The sequence below is a fragment of the Argopecten irradians genome, chromosome 8 (genome assembly GCF_041381155.1).
Source record: "Argopecten irradians isolate NY chromosome 8, Ai_NY, whole genome shotgun sequence".
Taxonomy (NCBI): Eukaryota; Metazoa; Mollusca; class Bivalvia; order Pectinida; family Pectinidae; genus Argopecten; species Argopecten irradians.
This window is the reverse complement of record NC_091141.1, coordinates 33675619-33697501: the sequence shown is the minus strand read 5'-3', so window position 1 is coordinate 33697501 and position 21883 is coordinate 33675619. Positions and strand designations below refer to the sequence as shown.

General features: G+C 33.7%; 1 protein-coding gene across 4 annotated transcripts; it reads right to left on the bottom strand.

Annotated features, from left to right (window-relative positions):
- Positions 1–2876: 2876 nt before the first annotated feature.
- On the bottom strand, positions 2877–20727 carry LOC138330166 (multiple epidermal growth factor-like domains protein 11). Of its 4 annotated transcripts, none has more exons than XM_069277587.1 (15): positions 20569–20727; positions 17505–17773; positions 16988–17089; positions 15608–15720; positions 14527–14661; positions 12416–12547; positions 11998–12126; positions 10816–10950; positions 10294–10389; positions 9801–9938; positions 9218–9322; positions 7698–7802; positions 7407–7563; positions 6183–6256; positions 2877–5199 (listed from the first exon to the last, which is right to left on the bottom strand). In XM_069277587.1, exons 2-15 carry the CDS (start codon positions 17720–17722, stop codon positions 4670–4672), a joined length of 2169 nt encoding a protein of 722 aa, XP_069133688.1. In that variant the 5' UTR covers positions 17723–17773; positions 20569–20727; the 3' UTR covers positions 2877–4669. The 4 variants fall into 4 exon arrangements, with proteins under 4 accessions (XP_069133688.1, XP_069133691.1, XP_069133690.1 ...); XM_069277590.1 differs by having other exon boundaries at positions 2877–5196; XM_069277589.1 differs by lacking the exon at positions 20569–20727 and adding an exon at positions 19087–19111.
- Between the last annotated feature and the right edge of the window lie 1156 nt (positions 20728–21883).

The following is a 21883-nucleotide window of genomic DNA, read 5'->3' as shown; positions in this document are numbered from 1 at the left end:
AAACGAGAGTCGTCTTATTTGAAGAATAGAAAAACCTGTTTCATTCTTTGTTGCATTTTTTTTAAATTGTTTTTTTTTTACAATTTTGCAATAACACTATCATCGAGTGGAATTCTTTACCGAATTTCTAGCATATATTCCAGTTCTGAGTTCTGATCTGATAAACCTCACATTGGTTTATTCGGTTGTGGTTGTTATTCATTTTGTTCTAGTATATAAAAATATCAATATTGACGTCGCATTCCTTCAACGAGGACACTCAAAACTTTGAATCTGTCACTAAGATACAATTGGCTTTGTTAGCAGTTGCTCTACGCTTGTGAATCAGACTAGTGCAATGCGATCCACAGCGTTTTTAAATGGCTTTGTCGTGTTTAAGATATCCATTGTGGCACCACAGTATGAACAATGACGTGACATCATTTAACAAATATGTGACGTCAAGAAACAGTGACGTCACATCAATAAACAATGACGCGACGCCAAGAAACAGTGACGTCACATCAATTGACAATGACGTGACGTCAAGACATAATGACGATAAATTAGGATTTGACAAAACTACTTCCACCTTTTCCTTGCACACAAGTTTGCATTTGAAATTTTTTTTTAATACACTGTGTATGTCAAAAAGTATCGTATTTTTTATCGCTGATCAACCTAGACAGAAACAACTTGTAACTTCAGACTCTTCTTTCTAAATTATCTTTATTTATCAATCAATAGGTTATAAGATTATTTGAAAACAAAATGAATGGGAACAACTATAACATTAAAAATGCGTGGTAGATATTCTTTTCTAGATATGTTCTGTGATCTGATGGGGCCATTTGAATGAATAAGAATAAGATATAAGATATGAACATATATGTGAGGAAGAAAAGTGATGGTGATCTGTTCTGACGAAAAATCTATGATAAAATTAATTAACTTGCCGTTAATAAATTTCCTGAATTTTGATAATACGTCACGCAATTAGCATAGTTTCAATATGGTCTGATTTTGGTTTGTGAACGTATGTACTCTTTAACCTTAAGTCGATCAGATGAATTCGTGACTTTAGTGCATACAAGGTATATAGATATAAATGTAGATAAAAATGAGTCCACGGTAACCAAATACTGCTTATTTAAGCTAGCGTCCTTTTTGTTGATGTTTAAATTAACAGATTCAGTTAAAAGGGCGTTAACTTCCATGCTGTGATGACACACCTCATTAATCATGACGTTAGAACAGGTTATATTTATAGCTGGGTGGGCACGCTTGTATTGTTAGTGTTCTTCCTACACACACCTTTAGCGGCGTAATATATAAACAGGTACAATTACCTGTGAACGAGAAAGAAATTAGCATATGTAAGAAAACAGGCTCAAAAAATACGCACCATTGAAATAGTGTCCACCCATTAAAAGTCCATAATAAACAAATAAACAAGGATGATTATTAATTATTCACATTCGCAGTACATGGCTACATGAAAATTCAGTTGTAGTTGGTACATTTTAACTGTTTTATAATTCAGTTCGATACGATACTATCAACGGTGTATTCATGCTAGTTTTATCTAACCGCGACACACTTCTGGTAATCAGTGTGCCCGATATTCAATTCGCGGTAGATGTCCAATTCACAGAATTCGCGCTCTATCGACCACAGATTGTCACAACGATATAAATATCCAACCAGAATACTCCACGGGGTACTATCACTCACTGTAGAATATATAACGACAGTGATAGTAACCCGTGGAGTATCGAGAACGATAACCATCACATGTATTAGTTTGTTAGAATTTTTTAATATTTATTCTTTGGTACGTCATTGAACATTTCGGTGGTATTTGGAATTCGTGGGTTTTCCATCGTCGGTTGATTAGCCTGTAGTAAACGGAGCGTTGTGGAGTTGTTGTTTGTTTGATTAATTAACGTCCTATTAACAGCTATGGTCATGTAAGGACGGCCTGCCATGTATGCGGTGTGTTGCGTGTATGTTGTGCAAGGTGCGTGGTTTGGGAGACTGCGGTATATTCATGTTGTGTCTTCTTGTATAGTGGAACTCTTGCCCATTTTATAGTGCTATATCACTGAAGCATGCCGCCGAAGACACCAAGCAACACACTCCACCCGGTCACATTATACTGACAACGGACGAACCAGTCGTCCCATTCCTGTATGCTGAGCGCTAAGCATGAGCAGAAACTACCACTTTTACAGACTTTGGTGTGTCTCGGCCAGAAGACAGAACCCAGAGCCTTCCGCACAGTGGAGTTGACACTGGGTTTCCGAGGGTGGGATTTTAATGAAAGTGCGAATACAGTGAAAATAAACTATGAACCAATGGAATTTAACCGACATCGTGTAGCGTATCGTTTCAAAACGGCTATCTCTATTTTGCATAAAGTCTGTCCTGAATGTTCTCATATTAGTTGATCTCGTCCAGGCTTCCTTATCTCTATTCCTGTTTAAGTAACTCCACATGACCCAGCTGTCATAGTTCTTAGCCAATCGGATCACCTCGGAGAAATTCCGACAATTTTCGGAAATATAACAAACGCCTGTGGTCCAATCAGATTGGAGTATTACACAGCTGTCATAGTTCTAAGCAACATCAGATTATCTGTATCCATTACATTTCCGTAACACACAGCCGAGTGAACCTACAGGTGGCGCTGATGTTATATTATTTTATAGTAGTATTCCGATGTCATTTAAGGACATGTCTAATTGGAAGATTGATGAGGTCAGAGTACCCGGATAAAATGATCTACAGTGAAGTCACGACCAAGAGATTGAGGAACAGTGGTAGAATGTCCTATGAGCTACAATGACCCACTAAGTTAGACGTTGTTGGGGGATAAAAACAAAATACGCAACAGAAATAAGTAATATTTTATTTCATTTTATAACTTAAGATTGAATCTATTAACACCAACATAATACATGGAATTAACATCATAAAAACTACTTCACTAAAGCAATAGTCATACGAAAAAAGCATGACATATTTTGTTAAAATTTCAAATACATCTTCATTGGTGATATTATACATACGTGCAATAATTTCTTTCATAACTTAAGCGTATCATAACGAATTCAATAACTGTTGCCTAGTACGTTCATATTGTTTAGTTTGATAATGCCTGAAATTAACATCACAAAAACTACTTCAGTTATCGACCAAGGCATGACAATTTTTGTTCGACTTTGCAGAGAAATATTCATACGTGTACATGCAATAATTTCTTTCAAACCTTTTAAGCGTATAGTAACATATTTAACAGCAGAAGTCTAGTATGTTACTGTATAGAGAAAAGCTAGTGGCATTGTGCAAGAATATCAATCACTTCTCTGGTGGAATTCAACTGAAATAATGTTTATTTTGTAATTAACAATTATTAGTATGTACAATTAGTATTTGTCTTGTAGTTGACATGAAAGGATCCTTTGAACATGGTCATTTTATGCCAAAAAATAGTTTTAGGCAAAATATACAAAATTCATGTGTGTATGGTACTTAGACATACGTATTAGTTATAACTCATCGTGTACAAATAAATTCAAATAAAACAAAAATCAGAGTAAAGTCTAATGAAAAAAAATACAATAACAGGCAGCATGAAATTGTAACATACGCTCGTATATACAAATTAAAAATAGTTGTAGAGAGTACATAATTCGAAAATAATAATATCATGATAATTTGATTTAACTTATTTAATTGTTCTAGCGTCCTAATAACAACGTGTTCCATTGGAGGACGTTGGGTATGTTGTATAGTGTCTTCGGCGGAATGATTCAATGAGATAGCACTATAAAAAGAAGAAGAGGTCCTCCATCACAAGAAGACACAACACGAATATATACAGCAGTTTCCCATAACACGCACCACGCACTTCACACACGCGACGCAACGCATAAATGAGAGGCCGTCCTTAAATGACCATTGCTGTTAATAGGACGTTAATTTAATCAAAGAAACAAACCAATTTTGCAGGTGGAGGACCGCATACGTAGCCGGAAAGTTATCACCGATTTCGGCCCGGCTCCGGCATTTAGGCTAATTTCGAATATTTGTTGGTACGAACAATATACGGTAAAACATGTCATAGCGATCAAATATCTATAAAGACCACCTCTGTAATATGGTTGTTTTCCTTGTATCCTAAATGGCCAATTTAACACAGTTTTGAATGCTAAGATATTTTATCTAGTATGGCCTGGTTGAGAGGCACTATAACCTCATGGTATTGTCAAGAGATGGAATAGTGCCCGAGCCAAGTTTGGTACATCATCTTCACATGAGAGTCGGTTTTTATGTCATCGTAACAGAAGCACGTAAAGGGATACCTCGCAACTCTATCTTCATTTCCACACCATATTATTACATTAAAAGTACAACATATATAATTGTTGCAGAAACTGTGTTTCTCTAAAACTAGATTCAGTTTAATCATGAAGATTAAAAGCAAATTAAAATAGAACATGAGTGAGATGGGTTCTGTAGAAAAACAACATTTGTGTCCGCTTCCCAAGGCATTCTTGCAAATAGTATCCATGTGTGTAGCCAATCAAAATCCAGTATTCTCTCACGTGATATACTAATAGACTATATGACAATTTTCTTTCTCATTTGGATGGTCTATATAGACAGGTTTATCATTTTTTCTGTATCAGGATGGCAGTTCATAAATGTCTTTATTATTTTTGGACTCTGTAGCAATAGAGCTCTGTGTATCATACAGCGAATCAGACATAACTCTAGATGTGTCTTTCTTTTGGAAGACATCGTATGTGTTCGATACCTCTCGAGAGGTGTCGTACATATTGTCTTCGCTTGTTGTATCGATTCTTCTTGGTGACATGACGTCATACGTACCTGTATCGGAGGCAAAATTTGCATGACTGTATTCATCGTCATTGGCCACCACTTCACGTCCATTTTTATGGTTCAAATTATTATAAACGTCATCTGTTTGATTCACTGAATAAACACTGTCATCAACGTCAAGTCGTTTCATGCTCTCGAAGTTATCATAACTACCATCCGTGTTTCTCACTACCCTGGAATAGTTATCTTTGCTTGACTTGGCATCATGTTTATGTTTAATCGCAAGTCCATTTGTGGGAAATTTCTCGTGTGAGTTGTCATTTTCATTTCTTTGTGCGTCAGACATCAAAGGTTCTTTGTTGGCTGCTTCTGCTAATAGAACATATTACAGAAATGATAATATTTGGATTTTAATTTGGGTACCAATGACGATTTATTTACAAAATATACAAAATGTTTAATTTTTAACAGTATCGAACAACTCAGAAAGTTAATAAAATGTTCGTCATGCTTATTGATTTTATAACACAATCAGGATATATATGATGCGAGTGTTGCAAATATTTCTTTAGGTTCTAAAAGAGTATTATGAGAAGCATAAATGAACACTGAAGTTTTGAAAGCGGAAGATATTTGTTACTGTCCTTCGGTTCACTATGCCAACACTGATGGCGCAATACGAAATGGTAGTAACTGGTACAGATCAGAATGACATACATTCTGAATCCTTATTTTCACTTTCATTCAAGTGATGAATACACAGTTATATTCACTTGTGACCGTTACAATATAAACAAACCAAACTGAAGTGGCATTCAAAGAGAGGCCATTATGATATTTTCTAATATTGATAGTGAAATTTTCAAAGATCTCTGTCAAATAACCGTTCTATTGTAAACACTATGTTTGGTTTAGCCTCAACACTATTAAAATGCAGACAACGAAATGATTTGAGGTAATAATGTAGACATAAGTATTGCACTTTTTTGTGGCATCTATGATCATTACGGATGTCTGAGCATTTCAGCCAATCAATTTATATGGCGCTAGATAGCGCAATGTAAATTTGTTTGCAAAACTTTTGCATTTTTTTTAGTATTTAGACCGTCTATGATCAATATGGATGACTGAGCATTGCAGCCAATTAATTTATATGGCGCGCTAGCTACGAGTGTTCAGACCATAGATGCCACTAAATTATTGTTAAATGCTAAAGGCTTTAACTTTTTTACAACTCACTTTGAAAGTTCAAAAATATGTTGCAAATCTTTCGTACTTCCTTAGTTTTTCAATATGGATTGTAATAGAACTCTACCACGGGTTCAAATGATTTCACCTTCACTAATCTTACATACCTATTATATCTGGTTGTGTTAGCTCATATGTCTGATTTTCGGCAAATGACCTTTGACTCGCTGTCCTGGTTTTCCTAGAAGTCAAAATATCTCTATATAATATGATTATATATCACAAGACAGAATGAACAAGATTAAGATTCTAATGTCATAGATGTATCTAGAAAAAATATTAAGTTTCATTAGTTTTTTTAATATTTCCACGAATTACCTCCCTTCACTTGTATTTGCATAACTATGAAACGGACATTCATAGATGTTGTCATTTTGTCAGCTGGTATAAAGCATAACAACTATTGTGGTGTTTTAAGTAAAGTTATGTCACTACAAGTATCGAAGATGATCAAAGTAAGAATATATTCTAAGACCTGATTCATCAAGTTAAATCTCAATGATACCAACGTAGTAACAAAATTTTAATGGAGGCGAGCTACAGACAGCTGTCACATGTAAAAGATAAAAAAGTTAACTTTTTAACAGGTGTTAATATCATATACAATGAACCCATGGCCGGTTGGGAAAAAAATTCTCTATAAACTCAAAATATCAGTTTTCGTTCTTCGCAAACAGATTTGGGGGATACAAATTTGATTCTTTATGTATTTTACAGTAAAAAGTAAAATATATGTACAATCTGAGATATAAAGAACGGAAACCTAATATGAAATTATTTATGAAAAATGTGCATATTGACAAACTTATTTCTTAACGCATGCGGGGGTGTATGAAATAAGATAAGTCAACATAACGCGATATATGTACAATCTGAGATATGAGAATGAAAATATAAACTGCCACGTTATTTGTGAAACAAAATGTATAAAGAAATATTTTTTTTCTAATACCTGCGCGGGTATGTGAAATTGGATAATTAATGACTATTAGCATTAATAACTTATGTACATAGATTTACAATTGCGCGAACATGACATATATGGATTGCTAATTAACACAATTAACTTATCAGATTTCACACATGATGAAATGTCCGACTCATGATTGCGTCAAAATTGATGACGTAATCGACAATCTACTGCATTGTCAAATCTAAGTGGTACATGTATGCACGATTTACACCCCGTTCCTCACAACCATTGGGGAACTAGTGAGGAATAAGAACAAGCCCAAAGTGAGTTCATGTTCTTTCAACGACAATGGTGTGGCCAAAAAAAGCGGAAAGTTTACAGTTGCGAGCAAAATCGTTATACGGTGAATGTGACCTACCTCACTGTCATTTGAAGGTTTCTAAACATGTGATCCCCTTTACGATGATATGAAATGGCACACAACAGAATGACTATTAAAACGATGGTGCCTGGTATTGCTAATCCTAGTACAAGTCCAACATTTGTCGCGTTCTGTCCAGATTTTTGTCTATCACCTACAATACATTAAAATTGAAAAGTGAATATCATTTAGTTAAAATGACACACGATACATAAAAAGAATCGGCCAACCAGATTACCAGATTTAGAATGAAAACAAAGAAAAATTAATTACATATTGATGACTTACTAGATCCGGTACCAAAACAAAGTCCGCTGATATGGTTACACTCCTCGCCAATATTACAGGTACACGTTTGGTTGCATCTGTCTCCATACATACCAGTAGGGCAAGCTGACAACAAAATCAGAAACTTAATAACCACTGTATATAAGATTAAGATGGTGGGTTAAGATCAACAACATATTCAAAAGGAACCAAAGATATGTATGATAGATAAAACTAAATAAAGTGAATACATTGAGGAACACAATAGAAATAAAATGGGGAAAATATGACATACTATACACAGAAAGTTTTGCAGCATCATTACAAGATTCCTTTTCAAGTAACAAAAGACACAAATATTCACTGGTTCCAGAACAGTTGGAGTGAAAATGATCTTGTTTTGTGATGAATGTCTATGTTTGTGGTATGAACGTAATGATTCATTTATTGCATGTATTTAAGTGGTGTGGTGAATGAAAGCCCTCCTGTGTGGGGACATTTATTTATATTTTGAAGACAGACCCCACTGCCTTAACCTTGTCAGCTTTCAGATGTATAACATATTTGGGGTATTTAATGTTTTTGTGTTTAAAAAGCCCCAAACATATTCCGTTTTTGCTTATTACAGAGCTACCTCCCTTATTACAGAGTTACCTCCCTTGTTACAGAGTTACCTCCCTTGTTGCAGAGTTACCTCCCTTGTTACAGAGTAACCTCCCTTGCGGGTGGATATCCATTCTGACGGCATTATTTTGTGCTTGAAAATCACGTTGTTTTCTCTTAAATGTATGATGTTACACATGTCGTCACAATCACTACCTACCCACAAGGGCAGTTAAGTCTCTAATATGCAAATGCAGGATAATAAGTAAATAAAGCAAATAAAATAATTAGATATGGAAAATGGTGCGAGAGCCCTTCTGCGAAAGGGAAATATATTATCATTTGCATGCTTTATTGAATAAGATATTGTTTGGGGGAAATCATTAACATAATTATGTTTCATTGCAAAATCATGTTGTTAAGATATCATTTCAATAAGCTATGCTTTTGTTTTACACTTTATAACGTACTTTTTTCAGGAGTTGAGGAGTTGTCTTTCCACACATTAATTTATACATTTACCAGGGCCTCATGCAATGCTAAGACGTTTTTTTTTCGAAACGCATTTGTGACAAATGTGAATTCATATCCTTGATCTTCAGATACTAATATCACTTTTCTTATATTCACTCGTGAAGGTTCTGTAAGCAACAACTTATGTGGGAGATGAGATAGAGAAGCCTGGTTCTGGAAAGATCAGCATCAGGAATTGGTTGTTCGAATACCAAAACTCAGCATTGACGGTTTCGAATTTGACCGCCATTCCTTTGTGATCGTCAGAAAAACTCTCTGTTGTCCTTTGATTGTCATCCCCCTCCCCCACCTGAAATGTCTTCAATTTTACGATTTTACGATGACCCTGTTCAGAGAAGGATACAAAGACAGTGATATTAACCCCTGGAGTACCAAGGATGGCGTAATTAGTACTAACAACATACCCTTCTCACACGAGTAACCGGTCCATCCAGAAAGGCACTCACAGAAAATAGTTTCATTTGCAGGAACACAGAATTGAGTTTCGTAGTCGACTGAGTCACAAGTTTCTAAAATATAAATAAAAAAGTAATTGAAAGACCTTAAAAACTTTCTTTTCGATCTTTATTTTAGAATAATAATAATAATAAATAGGGATAAAGTTTAAAACTTGATAGAATGTCAATATAATTATTAAATATTATTTTTTCCCAAGTTAAAAAATAAACCCCCCAAAAAACACGTTTTTGGCTAGCCATAAACATACTATATGTTAACAGACTACTTTAGATATACAAACATCTATGAAATAAAGAATGGCGAAATTAAAGAAGAGATATGCTATTTTATGAGAACTTCATTAAAATTGCAAATATACCTGGTTTAGGAATAGAGGAGTTAAATCACATGATTTAACGCTATTTTGCCATCATAATTTGTTTTGTTCCATATACGTATCAGAGCCAAAGTTAAAGTATTTACGTTAAAGTATGTTATAACCATTTTATATGTTATTAAGATTGATATGATATTTAACTTTTAAATCACCTTTTGGGTTATTAAGGATATCCTGAATAAATCCGTGTGGAAGTTCTATAGACAAGTTCTGTTGCATCACACCGCTGCAGTCACGTGTCCCTTGTGTTACGTCACAGTTGGAAGTTCCGTTCACATCACACAGGAATCCTGTCATAAGTAGTGCAACAGTAAGCATCCTCGATACTTCAGGGATTACTATCACTGACGTTATATACATACCTTGACTATTTCATAAAACACCGAAGGCAGTTCAGTAGAAAAATGATCAACCGTAGGCCTATAGAGACTTCCTTTGAAGATAACATAGAGTGACGCCCAGGGGTGGATTTAACGTCAGTGATAGTAAACCCTGGAGTATCGAGGATATTGTTATAGGTACTATAAACCAACTTTCTTTCGCGTTCTATTTATTTCCGCGAAAGTTTATCTCCTTGTAAATCGCAAAATTTATCTGCCGCGAAAAAAGGTTTTTTTTTATAGTAAACGGGGCGTTCATACTTACTTGAAAGGCATTGTCCATTCATTGGATGGCAAACCTCGCTGGCAGTACAGTTGCAAGTTTCCTGACACGAGTTTCCGTATGTACCGGGCGCACAGTCTAGATATAAAATTAAAAAATAAAATAGGGTTGTTTTGGTTTGGTTTTATTAGTTTGACGTCCTATAAACAGTTATAGAGTACCCGGAGAAGATTCGAACTCTTGCGATAATTTAGACCATATATAGCAATATAATCAACAAAATACTACTGTTTTTTTTACTTCGTCTATATCATCCCTCGGATATAGAAATAAATAAGTCACTATATAAGGTAGACATTTGTATTTCTGGCTAAAGGAAAAAGTATGTTAGATGCATTATAATCAATTCAGAATACATACTTGATATAAAGACGGGAACTATATTTGAAACATTACAATGTCGCTTTTTAGATAAAATGGTGGTTGAAGTTGTTAGATGGCCATTTTGAATCCCCATAAAAGTGGTCATTATTCAGTGATGGTCACTAAGATATATTTACATACATTTGCCACAGTTTCTCCCTCTCCAACCCGATTTGCACGTGCATTTTCCATCAACGGGGTCGCAAACTCTTGTCCTGCTGTCTATACACGTGCACGTCTGTTCACAGTCAGGGCCAAAATAGCCATCATCGCAGACTAAAATCAACAAAGGATAAACAACTAAATATAAGGTATGTCAAAGTAACCATTCTTCTTCAGGTAAACACACCAAAAGGGGATTAAAGCTGTACATAGTATGCTATAAACTTCACATCGATATCACCATGACATTTGCCAGTGTAATTATTTATATCGACATTCCCCAAACGTGTTGCCGGCAATAATTTTTAATAGTTCCATATTTTCGCTTTTTGATTTTAAAAACGAGAAAATAAAACGTTTAAATATTCATGATCTGGCTTTGATAGATATGATTCAACTATTTATTATTACTTCGCGAATCAAGTTTTCGCGATAACGAAATCCTGCGAAATCGCGAAAATATCATACCCGCGAAAGTGAACGGATGTGCAATATTCATTGTACACTGACATTATATATTATAATGCACATCAATGATATATATAAGTAACGTACAGTAGGTACATTTACAGAGTTTTTACAAGTTTTATATAAAAAGTAAAGATTAATGTATTTAACATTTCCCACTAAAGTGTAAATTATATTTAAGCATTGATGTCGCTATTTTCTACGCGGATTCTCACAAAAGTTTGCAAACATTTTTTTTTCATATCCCGATAAAATTAAAAAAAAATAGTGACATGTTTGCAAACTGTGTGAATCCGCGTAGCGGATTCTCACAAAAGTTTGCAAACAATTTTTTTTTTTTCATACCCCGATAAAATTAAAAAATAGTGAAATCAATACTTATAATCAATTTTATACTCTATTTGATTAAATGAAGTATTTTTAAATGTACCATTATAGTGGTTTTTCAAGGGATTCTTTTGTCCGAATCAATACGCAACGTCAATGTCTCTATTGTGACGTCACGATAACGTCGGGGTTTCGCGCCATTCTCGGATTTTTTTTTATAGTTGTATGCAAAAATAATATTGGCCAATCAGAAAGCCAGATTTGGTATGAAAACAAAGAAAAAATAATTATTACACTGTGAAAATATTACATCTCCAATTAAAGTGTAAAGAATATTACACTTCCCGAATAAGTGTAATACCTTACCTTGTGTACAGTTAGTACCGGTTAGACCCGCTATACATTGACATTCCCCAGTGCGAGTATCACATGTCGAGTTAGCCGGACATGAGCATTTCTGTGTGCAATAGACACCAAACTTTCCTTCAGGACATTCTAAAACCGACAAGAAATATAGTCTTTCATCAATCCACGTAACAATTTACGTTTTTTCATTAATATATTTGCCATCGGCAAATAAGGATGTAATATCTTTCCATGTTTAAATAATGTTACATTTGGTAGTACTCTTTATCAAAGCTGAAATCATAGTCACATTTGGTCTTCAAGATGATAGTCTTTAACCTATAATAAGCATATTTTACCTGATAGTAATGCTTAACAGAAGAAAAATATGACCCGTTTTCATGATAATTATTACAGAAAAACAATTAAATTTAAATACCTTCATTACACGTATCACCAACAAACCCCGGGCTCGTGCAGTTGCACGTGCCATTCACGTGATCACATGTACTATTGTTATCACAAGGACATACGTTTTCACAGTTGTGACCATAAAATCCATCATCACATACTGAAAAAGATAGAGTGAAAACAAAACAGTAGAGAACAAGGTTTACTGACGAAATAGCAAGAAGATAAATTGTTGTTTTTATATAATGCGAAGTGAGGCAGCAGTGTCAATCGTCTTTTCGCCTTGATTTAATTTGAATTTTCTGTATAAAGTACCAATTCAGTGATATAATTTCCTGGTTTTTCCAATTCATCAAGAAAGGAATATTTACATTTTAATTTCAATCAATTTTATTCAAAAGCACATGGCTAATGTTTCAGGCAATACATATTTCCTCCAACTGAAAAAAACCGGTGCAAGTTTCTAACATAATTAACATTATATCAGTGAATTTTTCCAATCCACATAAAATGTTAGAACAAATTCAGACATAAAGATTAGACATTTTATGAGCAATTCGATTCTTTGTTACAATCCTGACAACCATGTTATATAACTTTAATGTTAATATGGGAATGTAGAATAATAGGATTACTCATTTGAATTTTTAGTTTGATTTTAAGCAATCTTTATCTGTTTCATCATTAAGGTTACAAAAACATCCTTGAGAATCTCTCAATTATTACCAAAGTGCTCAGAATTTACATTACTAGCAGAACGTCTGAGCTGGCACAAAATGACATCCATAGTTCGCGAAACCTAAAGGTACAGTGTGTCCCATAAATTGTGTTACACTTTCAAAGTTCAATATTTTGTTTAATGCCACACCTTAAGCACCAGAATTTCATCTCCACAAAGCCGTAATCATAAATTTCAAATTTTGATTAAAAAACAGCTTTTCAAACATATATATATAATTTAGCAACGATTTTCACAAAAAGACACATTTTTCAAAAATGTGGTCAATACGACCTTATTCCTGATATTTGAACAACATTTCAACACTATTATTAAAGATGAATTCTTATTTTATAATGCGTAAGTAATTAATTGTAAAATATTTTCCGGTAATACTCACTCAGAAATATTTGAGTTGTTTGGAATTGGGACATTAGATGACCAAAATACTGGGTCATAATATCAAAGTATAAAACACTTAACAGTGCCTGTATAATATTCTCTTAACGTGCCAATATCTTAAAAGTGATTATGACGTCAAACGGTTTCTGCAGAATTATTTTTTTATGTTACTCATACAACAAAACGTTTGATTGCATGTCTTCATACACCAAAATATCTTTTTGTTGCTCATGTATGTCAAAAGTAATAACGTTTTGAATGTGTAACCACATTTATGTGACACCCTGTACTAGGGAAAAATCATGTTATAACAAGCTGATCTACATATAGGAATATTTCAAATTCTTAGCGAATATCTTTCATTTTCATGATGATATCAAAATGAGTGTACCATGGGACTAATTCAGTTACCACGTGAAACCTAATTACGTTTGAGCAGGACTATATCTATTGGTGATGGGGTGACGTCAAAAGATGATATCCCGAGCTAACGTTATTTCTGCGGTAAGATTACAAACAGTTACGTTCCATTGGACTAGATACCAGTCCCGCACAAACGTTAATTAGTCCCATTCCTTTGGTTTGATTAGTTTAACGTCCTATTAACAACCAGGGTCATTTAAGGACGTGCTAGGTTTGTTGGTGGAGGAAAGCCGCAGTACCCGGAGAAAATCACCGACCAGCGGTCAGTACCATAGTCCCATTCCATTCTCATTTATGTTCAAATCAGCGATTAGGTTTCACGATTCTCCTTTGACCACGAAATCTTCGAAACTCAATCATTAAAATATAAAATTACTTATAATTCAGTTTGAATAATTCTGTGACATACCAATTAAGCATTTATTTTTTTGCGTTTACCTATTTCTACAATAAAACAAATTCAGGTGTGGCGCATTTATGTTTTATGACGTCATAATTCACGACGTACAAATATTTCAGTCCATGCAAAAGTAACTGCAAAATTTTAACCAATAGGAATGAGTGTAACATATGAAATTAAATTATATTATGATTACCATCGGAACAATTTGATCCGGTCCATCCATCTTTACATTTACATTGACCCGTAATTAAATCACAATCCTGCTCCGTGTTTCCTGTACAGTTACACACCAGGGAGCAGTTATCTCCATACAATCCGGGGTTGCATCCTAAAAGGAAAAAAACACACAATTTGTATTAATATTTCCTTATTATCAAATGACAATGGGGGACTTTTAATGTTTGCATTCAAATACATAAATTGTCGGATCATTGAATTATTAACGGCAATGTAATATCTGTGAAGACGCCAACTGCAGATAAAATATTTCTAATTAGATCTATGCATAGACTTTAAACAAACTTATATCTTTTATATACTTCTTTTATCTTTAGAGGCATTTCCTAACAGATAGCGGATCAAATTACTGTTAGAACTGTTTTTGTAGAAACTATTGTTTTCTTCTCGCAGGATTGGTCTTTTAGGACGTCAAGCATTACAATGCATCAAACTCCATGTAACTAGAGTGACGACTATGTTTTCTAATATATGTAATATATAATGCCTATCAGCCACCCTCATTTAGGGAATTCAAGTGTGAATAGCCCCGTCATTCATTCCAAGCATAAGAAAGAGTAATGTTAATTCTCATATAACACTAGACAAGATTTAAAAAGTTATTGTTGCCCATATAACACTTTAAGAACTTATTTAACTTTAACACGAGCTAATTATCGTTTAATAATTTTGCTCCTCCTGAGCTGGGCATTAATTGACATCATCTTAATGATATCCTATCTGAAGATATGAGATAAAAATACATATAAACAAATATAAACATAATGAATATATGATACCTATGATATATAAAATAAATCATTTGAAATACGCAATATTACAACGCACTTTGAAAAATTAATGCACTTTGAAATTTTTTTTTCAAAGTGCGTTGAACCTGCACCATATTTAACGCACTTTGAAATAATTGTTTTTTATTTCATTTTAACGCAAGTATGCACATTGTCTTCTCTAATATAGATTAAATGCTAATCAAAGCTAATGTGTTGATGTCTTGCAGCCGCTTATTTCATAAACCTACTATTGTTGATTCTTACCTTTCATACAAAACGGGGCAGTATCATTATACGGGACTAATCCCGAACAGCAAATAGCTTCAGTGGTGAGCATATACTTTGTTGTCAAGCGTGTCCGTGTACACGACCTAGAACTAACAAGTTACTCATCATTTTAATGACATAGACTTTCAATACTTCAAAACATAAAGTTCTTTTTTTTTTAAAATAATGACAAATAATTACGAAACTTTTAAAGGACACGACATAGAACTAAACAAAAATCCTCAAAATTTAAATCATGTATGAATACAGCATAACCTGTCTAAACCGAATTCATCATGACCAGCATATTTGACCGGTATGGACAGTTTTCGAGATTAGAAAGTTTTTATTACTATAATTAAGAAGAAAGTTGTCATACGATATTTAAGGTAAATGGGCATTTTTTAACAGATTACGCTATACATTAAGTTTACCCTGTACATTAGATTTACGCTGTACATTAAGTTTACGCTTTACATTAAGTTTACACTGTACAATACCTGTACCGCAATTCCCGCTTTAGTGCATGTGGGTTTTATAGAAATAGAGATTGCACAACGAGTGGATGTGATTAGGATTAGACATGGCCGGTTTTGACAGGTTACATTGTACAACAAATAATAACTTTACGATATTAATTTTAAATAAGGGTACCCAGTTTTAAAAGAAAACATAAAACAAATGTTGTTGATATATCCAGTATAATTTCTCATAAAATTTCCTTCAAAATATATTAAAGGAATCCTAAAACGTCTTCCCGGCTGGCAATATCCTTGCTTAAATTTCCATGCAGTCTGGTTCTCAAGGTGTTAGACGAAATTATTTTTAGAACTGTGCTTGATTTACACAGGGCTTTCCCATAATTGCAATGGTTAAAATTGAACAACATAAACAGAACTTGACCGTCATATTGATATGTAAGGACTTTTGGAAGGGCAATTAACGCATTTAAACTGGGTTTCTTTGTCCGACTATTCACTTTAAATTACTAGTAATTATTTAGGCGGTTTGAGATATCTAGGATGTACCTTAAACAATCAAATATTGTTTCCCGTTTGCGGGAAATACACATGAAATTACGACCAAGAATAAAAACATATTTTAATGAAATGGGATTGCACTTATTGTTAAGTACCAGGTACAATTCAGAACTTTCAAAAGATTTTCAAGACTTCTAGAGGGTATTCGTGACTTATAAAAGATGATAAAGACTTATAACGGATGTTCGAGACTTATAAAGAATATTCAAGCCTTACGAAGGATGTCCAAGACTTATAAATAAAGTCTGTGCGTTGTCAACTGCGTTTATACTACTGTATATAATGAAGATCAATCCTAAAATGTTTACCAATTTGCTAAATTTTATTTTATACTCACTAATACTTGATGTGACATTCCCTCCACCACAGAATACCATTGCATGTTCTTGTTTGAGCTTGGCATGTTCCTGTATAAGGTTCTATAGCTGTTGTGGAGGTTCTGGTAATGTAATTAGTAAAAATTACAAGTTAATTACATTAACCTGGTAACTTTACATTATTGAAATACATCTCATTAACATTGCGTTGTTAATATAATGCAAATAAATCAATATTCAAAATTATTAACCTTTCTGAAACAGAAACTTACAATGAGTTAAAATGAACAGTTGAATGATTGTATATAATAATTTTATTGATTAATTGTATTGATTAATTTTATTAAATAATTTTATTGAATGATTTTATTAAATGATTTTATTGAATAACTCTATTGAAATATTGTATTGTATAATTTTATATAATAATTTTAAATTATATAAAATGTTCGGATATAAAAAAGTGTTTTTACAGCGTACGCTTTATTCTTAATTCGTATGTTATTAGATTACATTAAGATGTAAAAAAAATCTTACACTTTTTGTCGAGTGCAATTTTTAGGCGAAAACAATGAATCGGTATTTGCATCTGTTGTGGAGAGAATAGTGGTGCTTTCGAGAGAGAAATTGACGTTTGTCGTTGGTGATGTTTGTTGTTGCGTTGTTTGCGCCTCTGATGATATAGTTGTAGTCTGGGAATCAGCCATGCTAAGCGATGCAAGAGCAATTAACATTGGAAAAATATCCACCAGCATTTTCGTATATTGTGTCTAGTTTTGGATGACTAAAATGCAGCAGGTTAAAGTCTGAAAGAAGAAAGATATATTTTTTGCTTATCATCATCAAAACCACCATCATCTTCGTCATCACCATCATCATCATCATCTTCACATCATCATCATCAACATTATCGTTATCATTATCACCATTATCATCACCATCATTATCATCACCATTATTATCATTATCATTATAATCATCAATCATCATCGTCGTCGTCGTTGTCGTTGTCGCCGTCGTCGTTGTCGTCGTCGTCGTTGTCGCTGTCGTCGTCGTTGTCGTTGTTGTCGGCGGCAACGGCGTCGTATGATATTAAATCAAAATTGCTGTTCCTGTGTATCTAATTGTAGTGATGAGCAAGACATTATTTTAATTCACATTTTACTGAAGTAGGCTTCTGTGTTTAGAATATCAACCAAGAACCTTTTAACCCTTTACATCCCTACGGGAATTACAATATACTTATTCCGTCTTCTAAAACGCATGGTTGTCTACTTATATGTATCTTTGATATACATTCAGTTCATTGTATGCGTCTTGATTATTGCATGTGTTATGAAGTGTATGTATGTGTAGTATAATGTAGAGAATATAATTATCATTGGGAGGAAGGAATGATGTAATTATTACGATTTAAAAATGACATCCGGCAATGATACAATAACAACTTTCTAAATCGATAAACTACCTCATAAATCTAGTACATTCCTGAAATAATCGCCTGGAAAACTATTTTGACATTACATATGACATATGGTGTTAGTGTATGTGAAATGTTTAGAGTTTATTCTTAATCATTTCTTGTAAGATGGCAGGTTTTACAACCTTCGTAGGGATGATGATGATGATGATGATGATGATGAAGATGATGATATGATGATGATGATGATGATGATGATAATAATAATGATGATGATCGAGAATTTAAGAAAATTAATTTCCCGCGAATGAAAGTCGGTTTGTAGTATAACTTTTAACAGATAAAGGCAAATATGAGTTTATAGAACGACAATTGCATGCGGTCATACCAGACTTCTTATCGATTTGATAGACTTATACAAATACTTAATCAAGATATGTAAACATGGTGTGCCACTAGATTATCGCTCACAGCTGATAGCAGAGCATGTCAATATCCATGGTGGAATGTATTCAAGAAGGAATGTGAAAACATATCATGCATTCTGTAAACATAATATGATAAGATGTTTTATTAGAACAAATGTATATTGTGTTTAAAGGCCCATTAACTTTCCCTGACGGCGATTTATTTTTATAATTATTAATCTCGTTTTTGTAAAACAATATTAACAATTTCTTAAAGTCGATATATTCACACCATTTTCGATCCCCATGGTACCATCACTGTCATCTTATTCACACCCATCCTCGATACCCAGGGGTTACTATCACTGTCATCATATCCACCTCCATCCCCCATACCCAAGGGTTATTATCACTGTCGTCATATCCATCCCCATCCATCGATAACAAGGGGTTACTATTGAGGATGTGACAATCCCTGACAATGCTATGTATCTATATTTAAAAACATTTCAACACTCACGTAACCATGTTGTCAGAATGAATGAAATTCAATGTTCAAAACCTCTATGAGAGGCATTTTATAACATGCACATGTATCAAAAACAGAAATAGCAAAAACCGTTAGAGACAAATAACAACGCACGCACGAACTGAAAGAAGTTGTAATTAACTAATTGACAAACATTTCACCTCTATCAACGAGCATACAGCCTTTACAATTGAACTCAAAATTATAGACATAAAATATATCTCAAGATACCACAGAATGTGCACCTGTCAAGATTTTCTTCGAGTGTGTTAGTGTGAAAGGAGCTGGTCGGTGTGATGTGTATATACGGTCTCTGTCACTCAGCTGAGGGAGCATGCTGTTTTTCACACCAGAGACCCGGGTTCGATTCCAGGTCGGGACACTCCACAGGAATGTGTATTTCCTCCTGTTCTCCTCAAGTTTACACACTATTCGAAGATTTTGTGTGTTCTTTCCAACTGTGAATGCACTATCTTACCAGAGACGTGGGGTCCACTATCTGTCTTAGCATTAAAGCCCACGCGTACATTTTTTTCTATATTGTGTTTGCCTTACAAATTGCTTTTTACTGCCACTGACATTGGCTTTAAAGATATCTAATTTCATTCTGACAACATGACTGCGTGCGAGTCGGGAAACAATGAATGAATTATTCTTCATCATCTATCGCTTACAACAATATATGTTGACGCTCTCATAAGGATGTAATGACACATAATATATGTACATTAATCTGCACATGACTTTGTCATCAACATTGTAAAAATTAAAAATGTTATGATAATGCAAAATGGTGTTACAAATGAACTATTGTGAGAAGCTTGTAAATATATATTAAATACCTTACCGATATATTCTGTTTTGCTCGAATGACAGAAAGCTTTAAAACAATTCGTCTTACAATAAATCCATACATTGTTAGGAGATATATGAGATGTTACATCTATATATACTATACCTTATCGGTAGTTACTGCTGTGTTGTAATGATAGAAGCACACCCATTTTAAGATTAACATTGTTTTTTTACAATAAAGCAACAAATTGTTAAAATGAAATGTTGGTTGGTATATAAGAGCTTATATCTATATATGATATAAGTCATCCTTCCTACTGCTGTACTCCAGCGAAAGAAGTCATATCCGATTAAAGAATAAAATATCTTACAATAAGGCAACGAATTATTAAAATGAAAGGTTGGAAAATATCTGAAATCTGAAATGTATATCATCTATATGCTACATACCTCATCGATAGCTACTGCTATACTCCAGCGGAACAAAACGCACCTTCTTCATACGTTGGGCAGAATTTTAATCACGTCCTCTCGGGTCCAACAAGGAAGTAAATCGGAGGTGTGTACTGTTTGTGAGTGTGTGTAGTTCATAAAGCTGAAAGCTTTGTGTTAAGTGGAAAGTGTCGACCGGACAGATTAAAAGTAGACAATTTCCTGAAGAAAAAAAACTTTACTTGGTACCTAGGACTCAAGATATTTGAGTGGAAAGATAAAATTATAAAAGTTAGATTTCTTATGAAGTATAGTTATTTTCTCCTGTAGCTCATCAAAACTACGATTTTTTATCAATGATTTTGAAATAATGTAAAAAAAAACACTAGTCACTTTTTTCAGAGAAATGAGTGGAAAGATAAAATTATAAAAGTTAGATTTCTTATGAAGTATAGTTATTTTCTCCTGTAGCTCATCAAAACTACGATTTTTTTTCAATAATTTTGAAATAATGTCAAAAAAACACTGGTCACTATTTTCTCAGAGAAATAAAATGCACTCTATGTCAGTATCATCCTTATTTTCTTCTACCAAAGTGACAATAGCGAAAATAGTTCAGATTATCTAGACATTATCTTAATCTAATCTTCAGTTTAGTAAGGATTATTATATTTACGGCCTGTTAACAGCCAGGGTCATTATGTGATGACCTACCTTGGATATGGTGTCCAGCGTGTGTGAAGTGCGAGGTGCGTGTTTTGAGAGACTGTGGTGTATTCATGTTGTGTTATATTATTCGTATAGTTAAACTTTTGCCTTTTACATGTATAGTACTATATCACTGAAGAATGCCGCCGAAGACACCAAGCATCACTTTACCATGAAAGGAATTGATATAAACTTTTAGCTTTCTGTCAAATTCCGAAATATACTTATGTTTGTATGTCTTGTCTGTATATCATTATGTCTGTATATCAATATATATGGATATATATATAGTGTTCAAACTAAACTACTACTTTTATATATACATTTTTTTTTATGTCTCGGTCAGGGGATAAAACCCAGAACCTACATCACATGGGCAAGTGTTAAACCAAATGCCAAAAGTGAGGCGGCGTCAAGGGAGACGCTAGGAAGAAAAAGGTAGTTAGGAAGAAGAAAACAAATATCCTAAATTTAGTCGTCTTTTACGATCACATGTTAATGATAATTAGTATTGGCACAAGAACTGTAATTTATTTTCTCAATGTTTCTTACTGGTTTGAGTTTATCATTTTTGTTAATATTTAACCTGTTTGCAGCTTTCTTAGTTAGTTGTTGTGCAGCTTTC

Excerpts from the sequence above, each read along its gene's own strand:
- LOC138330166 (XM_069277587.1), bottom strand. The coding sequence starts at position 17,722 with ATGCTGGTGGATATTTTTCCAATGTTAATTGCTCTTGCATCGCTTAGC. Across the intron at positions 10,390-10,815 it reads AGGGAGAAACTGTGGCAAAT|ACTGTGCGCCCGGTACATAC; the intron begins GTATGTAAATAT and ends TTTTATATCTAG. Across the intron at positions 7,803-9,217 it reads CGGTTACTCGTGTGAGAAGG|CTTGCCCTACTGGTATGTAT; the intron begins GTATGTTGTTAG and ends TTTTGTTGTCAG.